At 38.7% G+C, this 19774-nt stretch overlaps 1 protein-coding gene across 1 annotated transcript in view; it reads right to left on the bottom strand.

Moving 5' to 3' along the window:
- Window positions 1-19774, bottom strand: part of ZNF236 (zinc finger protein 236) — a gene marked incomplete at its 5' end in the record, with an annotated part of 108464 nt that overhangs the window by 68451 nt on the left and 20239 nt on the right. Inside the window, 4 exons of the mRNA XM_008060792.1 lie at window positions 2073-2333; window positions 3847-3988; window positions 10660-10863; window positions 12477-12749. Of these exons, the coding sequence (XP_008058983.1) occupies window positions 2073-2333; window positions 3847-3988; window positions 10660-10863; window positions 12477-12749 (880 nt within the window). The remainder of the gene's footprint in view (window positions 1-2072; window positions 2334-3846; window positions 3989-10659; window positions 10864-12476; window positions 12750-19774) is intronic.

Here is a 19774-nt window from a genome sequence, read left to right as displayed (position 1 = left end):
AAGAAAATGACTGACGCTACTGGGAAACTATCGGGGGGGGGGAGATGGGATTAACAGTAGCAAATATCTGTCTGGAGATGGGGAAACACCTCTTATCAACAGGGTGCCTGAATGAAACGTAATTGTACACCTAACACTTAACTGTACCCCACAAAACCATAATAAAAAATATTGATTATGAAAAAAAAAAAAAAGAAATAAAGTCTCCTTTCGTTTTCCAAATGTATGGTTACTGTGTGTGTGTGTGTGTGTGTGTGTGTGTGTGTGTGTGTGTGTGTTTTAAAGTTAACAGTTCCAAACACAATCAATTTTTTCCTCTTCATTTTCTGATACCAAAAATAGTCAATTCTTAACAACTCTTGCCGAGGGAAAACAAAAATGTGATACATAGAAACAAAGAATCAGAAAGCATATGAGCATACCTGTACTACAAGGTGCTATCCAGCAGCACAGTGACGTGTAGGGTTCTTTGCCACTCTCCCCTGAGGATGAGGGTCTCACGTGTAACTGGTAGATGTTTGTTTTTTTGCTTGTGGGTTTTTTTTTTTAATAACTTTTGCTATAGTAACCTTTTATACCTATCTTTAATGCACATGTATGTGGTATTTTGAGAATTCCAAACACTTCAAACAAAAGGATAAAATGCTGGATCTCTCTCTCCTCATAGGCAGATTCAAGTGCACATGATCTATAAGAGAAAAGCCCCCTAGCGCTGCGAAGACAGATTGCTCCATCTTTAGAGCACCTCCCTCAAAGTCACACATTACTCTCCTGCATGTGTCCCCCAAATCCATGACAAACAATGGCCAGACAAAACTTAATAAATGTGACCCAGCAAGTGAACCATTGGCCAGAGGATCCATAAACAAGGGTTTGAAAGCCTGTACGCCCGAAACTACCACAAAAAGTACGTTGGGAAGGCCTGGCTTCCTGACACAGAAACAAATTTAGCATGCCACAGTGCAAGCTAGTGCCCGCACCCCTCCTTGCGGCATGGCGTGCTCCCAGGCCAGCTGGGCCCACCCTCTTGCTCCAGTGTACAGAGCACAAACATCCTGAACTATGCACCATGGATTCCCCAGTTCCCAAATGCGTGTACAGCTTACATTTTACTCCACAGAATGCAAGGAAGTATAACTGGATGTGTAACAACAGGAGTCCACAACACGACACAATCAATATCACTTCCCTAGATGGTTTTAAATGGCAGCTAGACTTCCCAGTTAAGTAATCAAAGGTGCTGAAACCAAACATCCCAATTCTGTCAAGGGTGCTGGGCATTCAGATCAATAATACCACAAAACACCATCCCAATTAGCTTGTTCTAATATTTGGGTGTTTTATTTTGTTGGGAACATCTTGGCAGATACATCTGGGTTAAAATACTGTTTAAAAGCAAAGGTTTGAGGGCAACAGGTATAGGGCTTATGACTCTTTTTCCCCCCCATTTCCTAAAATGTGGTCACTTCATCAATGCTTTACATTACAACATGAATTGTGTGGCTTCACAAAACACACTTGTGGAATAAGCCCCAGCTCCAGTCCAAAATGCATCTTTTCTAGATTACCTCCACTTAGAAATAAGCCAGCACTCCAATCAAGTAAAAACACATCAGACTGAATGACAGGTTTATGGAATACCTAAAACATATGTTCTTTCTAAATCAACAACATAGGACAATTATCATTCAGATTTGCTGATAACATGATAACATGCCTAGAAATCACAGGGTCAGCTAAGATTCTCTCTTGTGAAACTTCACTACCTGACAGTACTAGACATAGTCTGACATTTCACCTAGTTATTGACTAACAACTTTAAAAGAGACCTTGCAAAGCATTTAACCTAATATAGACTACCTTAATATTAAATTTAAAATGAAAAGTTAATGTTTTATTCTATGGCTCTCATTAGATCCCTAGTTGCTAATGCTTAAGTTTATTTAGTACATATATTACAAGCTAGAAATAATAATATAAGAATCAAAGACAAGTATTTCCAAAAAAACACACCCATCACCATCTTAGAATTATAAAGATTATTAAAAGCTAACCATCAGAATTATACCTACCTATGGGTTTTCATGTGTTTTTTGCAGTTTAGTGAGGTCTTAAATGTTTTTTGGCAGTAGGGACACATATAGGGCCGAAGGTCATTGTGTATACCCATATGTCTCCGTAAGCTGCCACCTGTCGTGAAAGCTCCATTACATATCAGACACTTGAAAGATTTTAGGCCAGTGTGTGTTCGGACGTGCGCTTTGAGCACTCCTGCAGAAACAAAGCCTCTTCCACACTGAGAACATTTAAAAGGTTTTTCACCTGTGTGTGACCTAAAAAACAAAATACAATTGTAATGAATAAGTTTCCTACACTTGTATAATGCTCTATAACTAGCATGCATGCGTGTATATTATTTTGCTTCATCTTTACTTTTTTTTTAGCTAAGCAGCAGAGACATAGCTCTCCACCTTTTACAAGTGAGGACACCTGAGACGAGTGGTTACACGATTCACCTACAGTCACACAGCTACCACACAACTGAGACAAAACTAGAGCCCAAGTTGTCTTCTAAGTTTTTCACATATTTCATGTCATCACACTGTTTCTCATGATCAAGTTTCTACTTTGTTTTCACTGTTGCAAGCGTCAAGAATTAATCTAAACTCTGATGAATGCACCTGAAAAACATAATTCTAATGAAATAAACCAAATTTTTTTGGATAACTCCTGGAAATTGCAAATATTGAAATTTAACAGGCATATAAATAAAATTCAGTGGCAATTTCTGGGTAAAATAATTTAGTCAAGTCACGAAGGAATACCAATAACAATTACCAATAGATTTTTTGGGGTCAAATGTGACATTTTAAGTGCTGAAAGCTATCACTACCTGAAAGGACAGAGCAAGAGCTGAAAGCCATTTTTCATCTTGTTCTTAAACCCTGACACAATGATGAGAAAGTAGAAGCTAAGCTTTTGGAGAAATGCACACTTTAGGTAAAATTAACTTTGCTGACTTTGTCTTTTCAGAAACAGACTTCCTGGTGCCAGGTATCAGAGGTAGCTCATAGCGGCAATCAAGCTTGCCTAGAGTAAAGGGAATTTACAAAGCCTAGGACATCATGCATTAGGCAAGGATTGTAAAAGTCATGAAACTTGTAATTACAAAAGTTGTAACCGCTCAGAGGGAGAGCAGGTGGGGATTCAATCTTCCAGTAAATTGGGCACTATCTACAGGGAAGCCAAGGATCCCCCGAAGCTATCCACTGGGAATACCTAGGAGATAAGGGGAGGTGCACCATCCATTAGCTCTAAGGAATGTCATTTGGGAAGGTGCAGGAGAATTAGAATCCTTGTCACGCCCTTCTCTAGGGGCCATGATAATGTGGGCAGACATTAGTGGGTCTCTGTGTCACAGGTTCTCCAAGACATCCACAGGTGGTCGATAAGAAAGTCACGTCAGTCATGTCTACCTGATTGCAACATCTCCAAGGAAAAGGATTTAAGCCAGGGTTTTGGGGGGCTATACCATCACACTCACCTAGAGTGTGGGCCCGCTCCCTGTCTGTGGAGGGCAAACTTTTCTTAAATAAATCTTTTCTTCTCTCATCTCTTTGTGTTGCAATTCTTTGCATTTACTCAGATCTCTGGGTTGCCAGCGTGCAGCTCCGGCTTGCCGGCTCCCACAGTGCTGCGCTTCCCTGCACCTCTCCCTCTCCATCCATCTCACCCTCACCCTGTCCGGACCCTAACACTATCATCCTAAATACTTATAGAAGTCACCAGATCAGTAAATCATGGTAATTATTTGAAATTTTCATCTCTGAATCTATGTCATCTTACCTGATGTGTTGTTTAAGGTGGCAAGATTTTTTATATGCACGATGACAGTAAAAACACTTGTATGGTCTATCTGCTTCATTTACAAAATTGTTATTAAAATAATTTTGGAAAAGCTGATTTCTTGGAATGGGCTGGATAAGACCTACAAACCAAAAGAAAAGCAGAAATAACTCAGTCAATGCTACTAATAAAATCAAATGTCATAAAGCATCTGCTTTACCCAGAAAATGAAAATTCTGATGAGTTAAAAAACACACTGCAATGTTGCAAATGTTATTTTAATTGTGTTAGGAACTGGCTACTTAAAGAATACCTATGAGAAAGTATTTATAAATGAATAGCTATTTTTTCAACATGAAAAATATCTACATTGTCACAATTACTTTCCTTGAGTTTACAGTCAATTTTTAATAAATTTCTACATTTAGTTTCTATAGAATTTATAAAACTATGTCCAAATTTTAGGTTAATCGGGATTTTAAATCCCTTGTTTATTCAGTGTGAATATGGCACACTAGGCACTATAATAAACTCAAAATATAAATGATTCTACCATGATCTTTTGTTCTAAAAAAGTCAACATCTTCCCAAATATTTTACTAAAGGGACATCTGCAAATAGTAAAATTACCGACTTAAACATTTCAGGTTTCACATACATTTACTAAATAAAGAATTCCCTTAAGTTAACCATCTAGTAAATATGACTTGATCCAGTGACTGCATTATGTATGCAATTCAGAACAAACTTTGAGGTTTTTAAACTCCTTAAGAGTCACCTGGGACACTAAGAGGAAGATGCTCCCCCTCAATTCTGTACCCATTTTGGGCTGCTCTTCCTCTCTCCCAGTCAAGAAGGCGTCTCCCTAGATTTTGTCCTCTGTTCACAACTCCATTCCAATCCTCTCCCCTCCCTTAGCTGTCCACTAACTTCTATGCTGTGATTATCACTAGACACCTCTTAACACACTCTATTTTTGCTGACTTTTCCCAAAAATCCAGATTCTGTTTTAATTCTTTTCTCTAAAACCTACCTTTTCTCCCAACTTTCCTAGCTGTACACATGAAATAACATTTTCCCTGTCCACCAGGCCAAGGATCTTAGAATCTCTAAGACCTGACTTCCCTGTCTTGTTACATTCATCAGTTTCTAGTTCTGGAGATCGTTCTTCTCCAATGTCTCTTGAACTTGCTTTTTCCTTTCTATTTTCACTGCCACCAATCTCAAATAATGGAGACTAACAGGGCTGGAGAAAAGTCAACAGCTCAGCTAATTCTCATTGCTCATTATTAGACTTAAGGAAACTAGCCTATTCTTCTTGATGCTTGCACCACAACTTTAATTACTTTACAAAGAGAATTCAGAACCCTCCCTTGTGAGTTGTATGCAGTCTACACAACATAAGTCCTACACTGCCACACCAGCTCCCATCTCACCAGTTTTGACTATCAGAGTCATGTCAGTTCCATATGAAGACACACTCCCACACCATCCTGTTTGACAACACAGTCTCACTTTTTCCTAGCAATCCCTCTCTCCTGCTCAAGAGAGAAAAATGCAATTATCGGGTCCACTGCCACCACTTTCCCCAGGATGGATGCACATACTGAGAAAGATGCAGACTGAATGACATACTTGGTTCTCAAAAACACTAATGGCAGAGCAAGGGCGGATTCCTTGCACACTAGACTCCTGGCTCTCTCATCTACACTGTTCTATGCCAAGGACTCATCCAGACTAGCCACCTATCACTGAGTCTTATATCACTGACAGAAGAACATTTGTACTAGAGAAAGCTACGATCCTAACAGTAATTTACTCAAATACCATCAATCATTTATTGTCAAGTATTCAGTTACTACCACTGCTCAGCTTGGTGTTCCAACAGTGGGTCTATCTATCCACCACCCACCCATCTCTCAGCTCTATTCCATTCCTCTGTGGCTTTATGTTCACACAAACCCCCACTTTCCCACCTCTTCACTTGTACTTATTTCTGTTTTAGCACAAGTCACTGCTCCTGATTACTGACATAGTCCTGAACCCACAAATATCTGTCAATTAAGAGGACACATAAATATGACCAAATAAATGGATCCCTGACCTCTAGGAAATTAGAGAATGAAAGAAAGAACGCACAAATTCAAACCAAAGTTGTAGATTTATGGTCTTATGGTCCACATCTGTTGGATACCCATATGTTAGGGAACCATGATAGCTTATAGGAAGAGTTAGTTACCCAGGAAGGAAAACAGAAAACTAATGAGTATTCTCAAAAATGACAACTAAAAAGTGTAATGCCTTTGGTCACTACTAAGCTCATAAAAGTGTATAATTCAGTCAGGTGTATGACTCACACCTATAATCCTAGCACTTTGGGAGGCTGAGGTGCGAGAATTGCCTGAGCCCACAGGTTCAAGACCAGCCTGGGCGAGACCTCATCTATACAATAAATTAAAAAATCAGCCAGGAATGGTGGCTCACGCCTGTAGTTCCAGCTACTTGGAAGGCTAAAGCGGAAGGATTGCCTGAGCCCAGCAGGTAGAGGCTGCAGTGGCCGTGAGTGTGCCACTGCACTCCAGCCTGGGTGAAAGAGTGAGATTCTGACTCAAAAAGAACGCAAACAACTTTATAATTCAAATGTTCAACTCAGAGGGTCATAACAGCAACTACTAGGCACAATCATTTGGAATATGAAATTTTATACAGATAGGTTCAATAACTGACAGCATTAAGGTACCACTTAATTAAAATTATAAACTTCAAATAATATCTGATAAGCCACTTTCCTTGTTGTTCCTTGTTGAACTTAATGGAATGAATGGCTTCTTAAATAAACAAAACAAAACTTAGATAACTTATGTACTTATGAAGGCTAATTTAAAAAGAGAAAAAAGTTAAAAATTAGAAATTTTTAAAAACTCTCCTCCCATCACTAGAATGAATTTTATAATATGCAAATATGAAAAATTTATTTTATTAAAGAAAAATATCTCAAACATTTATGCTAAGTAAAATGAAAAAAAGGTAAAATTATGTGTGTGTATATATAGTCATATATTTTTAAAATGGTTAAAAACATCCATGTATATATATATGTATTATATATGATAATCCAGAAGAAGCTCCAGATCCTAATGTGATCACCCTGACTCCACTACTTCGCCAGTCTGCACATTACTTACATTACTAACACATATTATATTATCTACACATAGTTATATAAGTATATAGTTATATATATTCTTCAGTCTGCACATTTACTCATAAATTTAACTCAATTCCTGAATTCAAAGAAAGAAAATCTAAAGTATAACAGAGACTGTCTAATGAAATATAATTCCTACAATGCCATAAAATATATAATATTCATGTTTCATAAAGAATAATACTTTACACCAAAACATAATTACTATCTGACAATCATGGTGTGCTCTTCCATACTTCTGTGTTGGCAGGACAGTGGGAGTGGATGTGGAAAGAAGTGAGCATTAAATGAAACACAACCCTAATCTACAAGTCAGAAGATCCAGGTACTAGATCCACCATGAGCACACACCAGCCGTATGACCCACAAGCAAAAGCCATCAACTATCTCTACACCCCAGTTTCTACATTTGTAAAAATGAAGAATAGGAAATGTAGGGAAGTTTTGGAAGAGAAAATTTTAAGTTCCCATGAAGCTCTGAAAGTTTCTTAAAATACATGACCATAAGGTACTATACCATCCAAAGGTGCTTCCTTAATCATCAGAGATTGAATTACTTGGTCTGGAATTTTTAATGCATTATAATACTTTTTAAATGACAGTCGTTATGGAGAACATATTGTGTTTTAAGTAACCAGACTGAACTGGAATATTTCATCTCTCAATTAAATCAAATAACTGTAACTATTCTATGCTAAAACTCCTTCTTATCATGTTTTTATGAAGATCTGTGCCCTAAAGGCTATTACAGCTACGTCTTTTCTATAATCCCCAAGGAGCTCAGAGTCGGAGAAAAAAAATGAACACAAATATAAATAACTATGAAATTAAGGACGATAAGAAACACAATTCTACATTACACGGTGTGAAGCTACCCTAGGAATCATTTTTTTCTGGTATAGGTCTCAGTCAGCCTAGACCAAAAGAGAATTCAACTTCTACTATCTGATCTAAGACACAGGCTTCCATGAAGCCAATAAGCAAAATGTACCCCATTTTAACCCAGAAGAAGTTCTGGAAAATCTGAATTCTAATTTAATTCAACTAAAGATTTACAAACCTGAAGTCAAAAAGCCCATGGGTGACTCATTTGATTTATCGTAATGTGAAAAAAGGGACTATTCTGTTGTCTTGTTTTGTGAGCTACCAAAACTAGACAAAGATATCAAAATATTCTAACCTACCATAGAAGTTTTGATTAACACATAATTATGATAAAACATTTTCTATGGTCTAAAACAATTAAATACCATGATAATTATGGTTTCTACAAAGCTGAGTAGAACTCATACATAAACTCATGAGAGACTGAAATTTTGGAGAGGAGAATCTTTTACTACCTTGTCAATGTATTGTGTGCTTTGGGGTTTCTATTTCTTCTACAGTCAATTCTAGTAGGAACACTATTCTAGAAAAGATCTATTTCATCAAAATTTTCAAGTGTATTAGCAAAAAGTTGTAGAGTATTTTCAAAAAATTGTCATCTCATTTATATCAGTGCTTATAGCTACTTTCTCATTCCTAATATTGTTTTCTCATTTTTTCTTTAGTCTGTTAGTGACAAGTCATCTGCCTTGGTGCTCAGTTAAAAATAAGTCTTGTAAAATTAGAATTTTATCTCCTATCTTCCTTTATATGTATGAATTCCTTTCTGCTACTTTCTTTCCATTTTTCTAGCTTTTTGAGTTAAATATTTATTTTCATTTCTTATTTTGTTCACAAAGTACTCAAAAGTCTTAATTTTTCCTAGACAGCTTTGGTCTATCCAATCCGTTTATATAATGCTCCCACTTGTAGTATACATGCGATGTCAATTTTGAGTGCTACTTTTCCATATAGTTAAATTTTGGATACCTATTTGTTATAAATTTGTTTAAAATAAACTATTATTTAAAGATTGTATCCTATACAGTATCAATTTCTGAGAATTTGTTGACACTTTTCTATACCCTAGAATGTGATCAACTTCTGTTTCATGGATTTTGAAAGAGTATATATTTTAAAGTAAAAGAGTCTATAAAGCTACAAAACAACCCTTTTTATGTGTGCGCTCAAATCTTCAGTTTTACTGTGCTAAATTAAAGATCTTTCACTATACTTGAGAATTTGAATATTTCTCCTTTCTGTTAATTGTTTTAGGTTTACATATTAGATGTTACACTCTTAGTACATAAAGGGTTATGACAGTTGATCATCTTATTGGTGGCTTATAATTTATAAAAATCTAAAATATTTCTCTGTATACCATTTAATCTTTATTTATATTGACATATTCTTATATTAACTTGGCTTACAGAATGTGTTATCTTGCCTAGAAAAATGATGAAATACAGAAGCAAACTCACATATAGAATTCAGTAAGTGCTATGGTCTAGATGTTTGTGTCCCCCTCAAATTCCTATGTGGAAGCTGAGCATGGTGGCTCACGCCTATAATCGTAGCACTTTGGGAGGCAGAGGCAAGGGGATTGCCTAAGTCCAGGGTTTCAAGATCAGTCTGGGCAACTTGGTGAGACCTCATCTCTACAATAAACCAAAAATCAGCTGGGCATGATGGCACATGCCTGCAATTTCAGCTATTTGGAAGGTTGAGACAGAAGGATTGCCTGAGTTCAGTAGGTCAAGGTGGTGGTAGCCATTAGCGTGCCACTGTATTCCAGCCTGGGTAACAGAGTGAGATTCTGAGTCAAAAAAAAAAAAAAAAATTCTATGTGGAAACTTAGCTCCCAATGTGACAGCAATGAGAAATAGGATTTTTAGGAGGTGATTAGGTCATGAGAGCTAATGGATTTAATGCCCTTATCATCCAGAAAGCTGCCTTGCCCCTTCCTTTTGCCATGTGAGGACACAGTCAGATGGCACCATCTATGAGGAAGAGAACTTTCACCAGGCACTACATCTGCCAGCACTTTGATCTTGGACTTTCCAGGCTCCAGAACTGCGAGAAATAAATTACTAAAAATAAAAGAAATAATTTATAAGCTACCCAGTTTATAGTATTTTTGCTATAGTAATTCAAATGACTAAGACAATGCAGTTTCTTAAATTTCGTTCTAGTATTTACAAAAATCATTTTTTCTGAAGATTCTAGCAAACAGTGTTTTATCCCAAGCTAGTTAACAAAATCATGGTTTGGCTTGATTATAATAACACTGAGCCTAAAATGAACTTAAAGCAGGTTTTTCTTTTCCTTTTTAATACAAAGCAGCCCAGACAATAATCTGCCACACACAGCATGGGAACTTAAAGATGAAAACAACAACATGCACTGTGTGTATCACATAAAAATCACTTGTCACCTCTGATAGCTCCACTGAGGCAGGAAAGTTTCTTCAATGAGGTCTTATATACTACCATCTTCACTTACACAATATTTCTCTCTGAACCAAGAACCCCATTTAAATAGGAGTTTAGACACAACTAGGATTTTAACCTTGATTGTGGAGCATACTTGCCCATAAAACAAAACAAGGCTTAACAATGACTTCATTAATACATGCTTAAAATTATTTAACTACACAAACCATAATATACACATACAAGTCACAAGAAACTGAAGAAAAGCATATTCAATAAATTACAAAGACATCATACAATCCATCTTACCTAAGTCAGTTATAAGAATTGGTTCTTGTAAAGGAATATCAGGGACTGGAACGTTTGTCTTGCCAACACGAACCTTTGCAGGTTTACGCTGGTGCCTCATCTTCCTTAATTCCGTATGTTTAAAATGGGAAGCAATGTGAGTCTTCCTATGGCCTGATGTTCGAAATTTTTTGTCACAGTGAGGACAAGCAAAAGGTCTAACTCCTAATAAAAACAAAGCACATTTTAGAATTATATCAAGAAGTTATGTTTCAATAGCAAATGCAACTAAAATGTTAGTATCCCAATATTGATATGAATATGCAACTTGTTATTCCATGCTTATCGCTTCATGGATATTACAAACTAGAGTAATTTTCCCTTGTTTATATACAGTGCAAGACATGTAATAAGAACATTTTGAGTAAAAATAAATATTTATTACCTTTAAAACAAAGCCTTAAATTGTAAAATATGGACATTCAAACAACCAGTAGTCCTGAAGAATCCTAAAGTGTGTAAAAGTACCCTCTCTGAAATTGTCATCTGTAAACTGGCCGAACAACACCTGCCACCAGAGTCGTTGCTGGGATTATATACACTAATGTTTAAACAGCAATTAGCAGTGTCTCATGTTTTGTTTTGGTTTTTTTTGAGTTGGAGTCTCACTCTGTCGCCCAGACTGGAGTGCAGTGGCCGCTCCCGGTCACCGCAGCCTTGACCTGCTGGGCTCCAGCGATCCTTCCGCCTCAGCCTTCCGAGTAGCCGGAATTATAGGCATGCGTTACTACGCCCAGCTGATTTTTTGATTTACTGTAGAGATGAGGTCTTGCTGCCCAGGCGGGTCTCGAACCCACAGGCTCAGGCAATCCACTCACCTCAGCCTCCCAAAGGCGCAGGATTGCAGGCTGAGCCACCGAGCCCGGCTTGTCTCACATTTTGTAAACAAGCAGTAAACAGTAGTCGTTATTTATTGTAAAAGATGATGATGATGATAGTACTAATATCCTCTTAGTAATCCTCTACTACAGTGTCGCATTTCTGAAGGATATTTTCTTCTTTTACAATTTTCTTAGCCAATAAAAATGGAAATGCCAAAGACAGACATACAACGAAATCAACTAATTTCAGCTTTTTCAAATACTCAACCACATGGTTAACCCAGTCAGGGAACCCTGTGGGAATATGGGGAGATAACTACTTTTGAGCACATGGTTTCATCTTGGGGTGATAAAAAGATTCGAAAATCACGTAGTAGGTGTGGGTTGCACAATCTAGAACTGTGCACAATAAGAGCATTGATTTTATGACATGTGAATTATATATCAAAATAAAGCTGTTATTTTTAAAAATGTGGAGCCCAAACATGAAAGATTTCATTCCTTAATACTGATTAGAGAAGTATCTGAATGGTAGAGTAGACATTAAAGTGTCACTTCCTGCTAAAGACCTCAGTACAAATGGGTTCCTTGTCGGAAGAATGCCATGTCCTCTCCATGCCCCAGCTAAACCCCACAGATGTTAGCTGGTGGTTGATTATGTGTCCCCTCCTTAGAAAGGCTCACTTTCTAAATCTAAAGCCAAATCTCCCCCGACAATTAGACTCTCTTCACCCTTTGTAATTAAACGTTCACTTTTAAACATCACTTAATGATGCCTCCCTCATCATCACATCCTTAGCTCCAAAAAGATCAAGGTCACACCTTTTTTCTTCACCCATAGATAATGCAGGCCTAGTCTACAGAAGGTAATCAATAAATACTGATGGAAAGAAAGAGAAAGGCATCCTCCAAGAACTCATCAGCTCTGTGTACAGGACCTGACCCCTTCAGGAGTACCTGTATGCAGGCGGATGTGCACCTTGAGGCTCCCGGAGGTAGAGAAACTCTTCATGCAGTACTGGCACTTGAATGCCTTGATGCCGGTGTGTGTCTTGATGTGCGCTGTCAGTGTGCTCTTCACCGCAAAGGCCCGGAAGCACTGTGGGCACTTGAAGGGCTTCTCATGCGTGTGAATGCGGATGTGGCGTACCAGGTCACTGGGCTTGCGAAACTCCTTGGCACAGTAGGGACACACATGCCATCGCACGCCGTTCTCCTCACGGATGGAACCTGTGGATGGAGAGGACATGTGTCGCTGGGCTCTGGCATGTTCAGGGAGGGGCTGGACACACAGCAACCCTGTGCAATACTGTACACATGCATTTTGCCATGGAAAATAAATGATCGATTATGGAAAAAGTTGAGATTTCTATGATCCCTGAAATGACTGGGGACTATGACTTAATCTTACAGAAATACCTAGCCATCCAGGAAACACACGTCATGGCCTCTAACAACCAAGTGTGCCAAGTCTTGTCAGGTCAGAGTCAGAATAAGAATAAAAACAGCCTTGGGAGGCTGAGGTGAGTGGATTGCCTGAGCCTGCGGGTTCGAGACCCGCCTGGGCAGCGAGACCTCCTCTCTACAATAAATCAAAAAATCGGCCGGGCATGGTAGCACATGCCTGTAATTCCGGCTACTCGGAAGGCTGAGGTGGAAGGATTGCTGGAGCCCAGCAGGTCAAGGCTGCGGTGGCCGGGAGCGGCCACTGCACTCCAGTCTGGGTGACAGAGCGAGACTCCAATTCAAAAAAAAGAATAAAAACAGATGCGATCAGATGTCTCCATACTTCACTCCAAGAACACCAAGAGAAGGAATGGTAGTTGGGATGAGTATTTATTGAGCTTATCTGACATCACAAATAAAAACTAATACAAATGCAAATAATTAGGAAGTGGTAGGTTCATAAGCTAGAAAAGGGAATTTATAGTTAAAACAAAGAAATTGTATAAAGGAACTCATGATCAAATATAAAAGATTCTGTCTTTTGTAACTCTAAATATTATTATTATTTGAGAAAGCAGGATTTATTGAGAGGACAGAAAAGCTCCTACAGTGGGAGGGGACCCAAAGGGATTGCCGAACTCTAAATACTAATATTCAACTTTTATTCAAGCTTAAAACTATTACTACCAGAAGATAAGTCACAAATAAGATGTATAGAAACACATTTTCAGCGGGGCATATGTTCCTCCAAGACCCCAGTGGATGCCTGAAAGCCCTGGAATCCTGTATGTATTTTTTTTAATCTGATTACCAAGACAGCTACCAAGTGACTAAGGGTGGGCAGCAACCTGGGCACAGGGATGATTTGAGACTAGGCTGGGATGGAGCAGGAAGGACCAAGATGGCTGAATAATTTAAAACTCATGAATTGTTTGAACACTTCTGGATTTTTTTATTTAATATCTTCAGACATTGGCAGACTATAAGTAACAAAAACTGCAAAAAGCAAAACTGAGAAATAAAGAAGAACTACTATAAAATTAGTTCTGAAATATAAAAATTATAAATAATAAAATTCAGCAAAATCATTTTTTATTTCTAAAATTTCTTATTACTCATCTGAAAATAAATGGACATCAATAATTATATAGATAATTCAGTTAAATAACTCACATAAAAATAAAAAAGACTTTGGCCATGTTAATCAAATTCACTAGAAGATTTAACAAAAATATATTTAGCTGTGTCTGTACATAGTTTTTTAGAGAAAAAGAAAAGCTTGTTTTCTTCTCTGTGTTATCAGTAAATATAAGGAATTCTCTATATATGCAAGTAAATCTGTAAAAGGAAAAAATGTACTTTGCCTAAAATAATATTCTTGGAAAAATTATTCAAATAGAAAAGAAAATTTACAAAAAAGAAAAATAACATTTTTAAAAACAGTGACATATGAAAACAAGGACAAAGAAAGGGACAGATATGAACCTCAGGGGTAAAAAAGAGTAGAAACAAGAAAATGAGAGAAAGAGACTTATTTTATGGTAATACTGCTTATTTTAAAGAAGTGTAAGGCCAGGCACAGTGGTTCATGCCTGTAATTCTGGTACTTTGGGAGGTCAAGAGATGGATTGCTTGCGCACAGGAGTTTGCAATCAGCCTAGGAAACAGGAAGACCTCGTTTCTCCAAAAAAATCAGCCAGTCATGGTGGCGTGCGCCTGCAGTCCCGGTCATTCGGGAGGCTGAGGTGGAGGGATCAACTAAACTCAGGAAGTCAAGGCTGCGGTAAGCCATGATTACATTATTGTACTTCAGCCTTGCTGGCAGAGAAGGAAGGAAGGGGGGAGGGGGAGAAATCTAAAACCAAAACTTAAAACTATTTAAAACTAATCAGTAAAAATTAATTCAGAAACATGTATAATTACCTAAGGGTCTTATCATGACAATCAAAAATGTAAGGTATAAAAAGGCAAGAGAAAGACCGGGCTCAGTGGCTCACACCTGTAATCCCAACACTTCAGGAGGCCAAGACAGGAGGACTATTTGAGTCTAGGAGTTCGAACCCAGCCTAGGCAACATAGCAAGACCTTGTCTCCACAAAATACTTTTAAAAAATTAGCCTGGCATGGTGGCACACACCTATATTCCCAGTTAGTCAAAAGGTTGAGGTGAAAAGATTGCCTAAGCCCAGAAGGTCGAGTCTATGGTGAGCCCGATCATGCCACTGCACTCCAGCCTGAGTGACAGAGTGAGACCACAATGCAAAAAAAATTAAAAATTTTAAAAATATAAATTAGTGTTCTAGATATACTAGTCAATGACATTAGACAAGATAAAGAAATGTACAGTATAAATTGTTGATTAGAATCAACACATATTTTATATGTGTAACACACTACATTTTTACAATAAATTAAGCAAAAAAATGTTATCAAGAAAATCATAAGGAAGAGAAAATATATCTACTATGTAGTAAATGAAAGTGGATCATCATAAAGGTCTTCATCTTGGTCATCTTCATGGTAAGTAGGCTGAAGGGGAAGAAGACACAGACCAGTGCATTTCAAACCCATGTTGTTCAGAGGTCAACTGTATGCTACAAATATAGCTCACAAAATACTACCTTTAATGTATTACAGTCAATATGAGTCAAGAATTAGTTTAATGGGAAAATACAGGTACTCTTTAACATAAAAACTTCTGAACCTTACTCCTTGTAAGAAAAATGAATTAAACCTACAATAAGATACCATTTTTAATTTATAAGATGAGTAAGAAATATCTCAAGATTTTGATAATTCTGACAGCAATGTCTTTAAAAGGCTGTGAGAAAACAGACACTCCAAAACATTGTTATTAGGAGTGTAAATCCATACAACTCAATGAAAAAAAACATACGTATTTGTCCAAATTTTAAATATATGTACAATTTTTTTCTTTTGTTAAATAACACAAATATGAAATCTGAATAAGGTCTGTAGACTAGACAACAGTACTGGCCCAATTTTAATTTCCTGATATTGGTGAATGCACTAAGATTATATAAAATGTCCTTGATTATAAGGAATACTGCAGCATATTTAGAGTTAAAAGGCATTTTATCTGCAAGCCGCTCTCAGAAAATTCAGTGGGGAAAAAAACATGTAAATAGAGAAAGCAAATGTAGTAAAATGTTAACATTTGAGAGAATCTAGATGAATGGTATATGGGAATTCTTTGTATTGTTTTGAAACATCTCTATTAAGACCAAAATTATTTTAAAATTAAAATCTTGGCCACCTGCAATGGCTCATGCCTATAATCCCAGCACTTTGGGAGGCCAGGGTGAGAGAACTGCCTGAGCCCAGTGGGTTCAAGACTAGCCTAGGCAACTTGGCGAGACCTCATCTCTACAATAAAATTTTAAAAATTAGCCAGGCATGGTGGTGCATGCCTGTGGTTCAAGCTACTTGGAAGGCTGAGGCAGAAGGATCCCCTGAGCCCAGAAGGTCGAGGCTCTGGTGGCCATGAGCACGCCACTGCACTCCAGCCTAGGTGACAGAGTGAGTCTCCAATTCAAAAAAAAGTCTTAAAACAATCTTTATAGTATTTATGCTTTGAAACATTTGACGCTTCTAGAATGACCCTCTACAAATTTACATGTGTGAAATGACACGGATGCAGGTATCCCCCACAGCATCATTCATGACAGCAAAAGCTTGCAAATAACCTAAATGTCCACTGGTTTAATCAACAGCAGATTGGTTATGATACATCCACAAAATGGAACACTATTCAGACATTTTGAAAAATAAAATATCAGGTGGAAAAAAGCAACCTGAAAAATAACATACACATATGCTTTTAGTAGGAAGCCCTCCCTCCTAGAAAACCATCATATAAATGCCTGGTTTGTTTAAAAGACACTGAAGACATGAGTGATGCGTTTCTTTGGGGAGGGGTGGCAGAGGATCCTCCACTATACATCGCTGTGTATCTTTTGAATTTTGAGGCAGATTAAGTTTTACCTGTTTAAAAGAGTAACTTAGGCTGGGCACAGTGGCTCACGTCTGCAACTGCACTACTTTGGGAGGCCAAGGAAGGAGAATCACTTGAGCCCAGAAATTGGAGCCCAGTCTAGGCAATACAGCGTGACTTGGGCATAGTGATGCATGCCTGCAGTCCCAGCCAGTTGGGAGGCTGAGGTAGGAGGACTGCTTGAGCTGAGGAAGTTGATCTTGCCACTGCGCTCCAGCCTGGGTGACTGTAAGATTGACTCAAAAAAAAAAGTAACTTTAAAAGTATGTATTTATTAAGCACTTACTGTGTGCCAAGCACTATGCTACATGCTGTACATAGATCCTCTCATTCATTCCTCTTCCATTTATCCAATCATTAGCCCCATTTTACAGATGAGAAAGCTAACATTTTAAAGGTTAACTGACCTGTCCAAGGTCAGATGGACTGAGGTCCCTATAATCCCAGAGCCCAAGTACAGTTTTCCCAAATGGTGTGCTCTCCTGGTGTTACTTTGGGAAAAGCATTACTATATGCCAGGTACCATGCCTGCCATCAAAGGGAACATACACCACATTCCCTGCCCTTGAAAGACCGCATTCTGGAGGACTGCACAGCAACATAACCAAATGAGTGTGGCAGAGCACTGGAGGTGCCAAGATAGGTATGTGTGTCAGTACATACCAGGTGTGCAGAGACAACACTGATTCCTCCTAGGAGAGGAGAATGCTCAGAAACCACTGCAGAAATAGGTGGTTGTCACCACGTCCAGCTTATTTTTGTAGACATAAGGTCTCACTATGTTGCCTAGGCTTGTCTCCAATTCCTAGGCTCAAGTGATTCTCCCACCTTAGCCTTCCAAAGTGGTGGGATTACAGGCACTAGCCACTATGCCCAGCCTAAATTACTTTTTTAAACAGGTGAGCTCAGCTGAGCTCTAAGGCAGGTATCTGGCAGAAAGAACATGGCTGAAGTACATTTATTAGATAAAAGCAGCAGCAAAAGTAAGATATGAGATAAGTTCCAGAAATATAAAGTTCAATATGCCAAAGCAGGGATGTCTGGTGGGAATGGCAAGAGTCAGAGTTTGAGATTCGGCAGGGCTAGACAGTGGAAAGCCTTACATGCTGCAGAAAGTCCTTAGCAGGAGAGAAAGCCTAGATGTGTTCTCTTCACTGTTCAATCAGCTCCCACACCAGAGAAGGTGTCAGGGAACATGGCCCGGCCAGATCCATCCCTGGCATTAGCGTTGCCATGCAGAGGATGGGGGTGATGAGGGTGATGAGGACAGGAAAGATGGGGACAGGGAGATGGGGACAGGGAAGAAAACAGTGATGGTGGTGACAAGGGGACTGGGGAGATGGGGATGAGGACTGCTCTCCACTTGCCAGCCCTGGACAGGACAGGCAAGGAGGTGGGACGGAGTGACAAGAGAAATGCCTGTGGATTCTTCTGTGGATGAGAGGGCACCTGCTATAATCAGAAAACTTCAAGCACGGCCGCTGGGATGGACGCATGGGCTCTCTGGAGGCAAAATCCTAATACTGGTTCCAACAAAGGACCTTGGCCTGCTTACTGTTAGCACCAAAAGATACTCCAAATGCCTGGCAAGTGTGTAGGATTTCAGCCCTTATGACATGCAGTGATGATCACATAAAGTCCTCCTGCTTTCAAGGACAAGAACATCAAGTTAAATATAAGTACGCAGAACTAACTACTGTTCAGCAACTACCCAGGGAGATGCTCATGTCTTGGCTTCAAGTTCAAATGCTGAGATGCCCAACCAGAAAATACCCTTTTAGGAAAGAAACAAGCCCAAGCCACCTTCTTACTTTTTGCTACAGAATAATCTCACTGAATGGTGCAAGTTTTTGTGTGAGTTCTTTTTGTTGTAACTTTGTTTTTTTTACATTTTCTCATTAGTGGACCTAAATTCCAGAAGGGTGGAGCATACCTCCTCACAGTCATTGATTTAGAGTTGGCAAATCGTGATGTAGTGCAGACATCAGGGATGGTATGTAGGAATACCCTAATAAAAGACACCACGAGGCAACAGTACAGTCAAACCTGGTGGAACTATGGCACCAAATCTTAGGAAATGATCAGTGTCCTAATTCAGAAGTGACATGTCAGTGCTGGGCAGTCACTGGGGCTTCATACAAAAGTCTCGTACATAAACTTAGCCCTTGTACCCAATTATAGGTTTCCAGATATGCTGTGAGGTCATAGGCCAAGAGAGATTCTACAGAAAGAAGCATGTGACAGGTTATCTGATATCACAGGTAAGGAAATGGGCCCCCAAGATCAATGGAACCAGTGAAATTCTTGCACCAAGTACTGCAGTCGGCTGGGTTTTTCAGCACTGACCAGGAAGACGATATCGACTTACTGGCCAGATTTTCTCAGCTGGTAAATAGAAAGAGATGATCACTGATAGTTAGCCTAGGCTACAGGAATTAAGAACGAAGATAGTAAAACTGCTTAAGGGGTGCCACAAGCCACTGGAAAAAAAGTAAGTGAGAATGCTGCAGTGACCAGCTCATCATGATGACTAAATCTCCTCTAAGGTCTTGCTGTGATTCTCTTCATATTTTAGTTTAGTTTTGTTTTTTGAGTTGGAGTCTCACTCTGTTGCCCAGGCTGGAATGTAGTAGCATGCTCATAGCCACGGCAGCCTTGACCTGCTGGGCTCAGGAAATTCTTTTGCCTCAGTCTTCCAAGTAGCTGGAATTTCAGGCATGTGCCACCAAGCCTGGCTAATTTTTTGATTTATTGTAGAGATGAGGTCTCGCCAAGTTGCCCAGGCTGGTCTCGA

This window comes from Carlito syrichta, unplaced genomic scaffold, assembly GCF_000164805.1.
Source record: "Carlito syrichta isolate Samal-C Ts95f unplaced genomic scaffold, Tarsius_syrichta-2.0.1 Scaffold304732, whole genome shotgun sequence".
NCBI lineage: Eukaryota > Metazoa > Chordata > Mammalia > Primates > Tarsiidae > Carlito > Carlito syrichta.
This window is presented reverse-complemented; position numbering and strand designations above follow the sequence as displayed.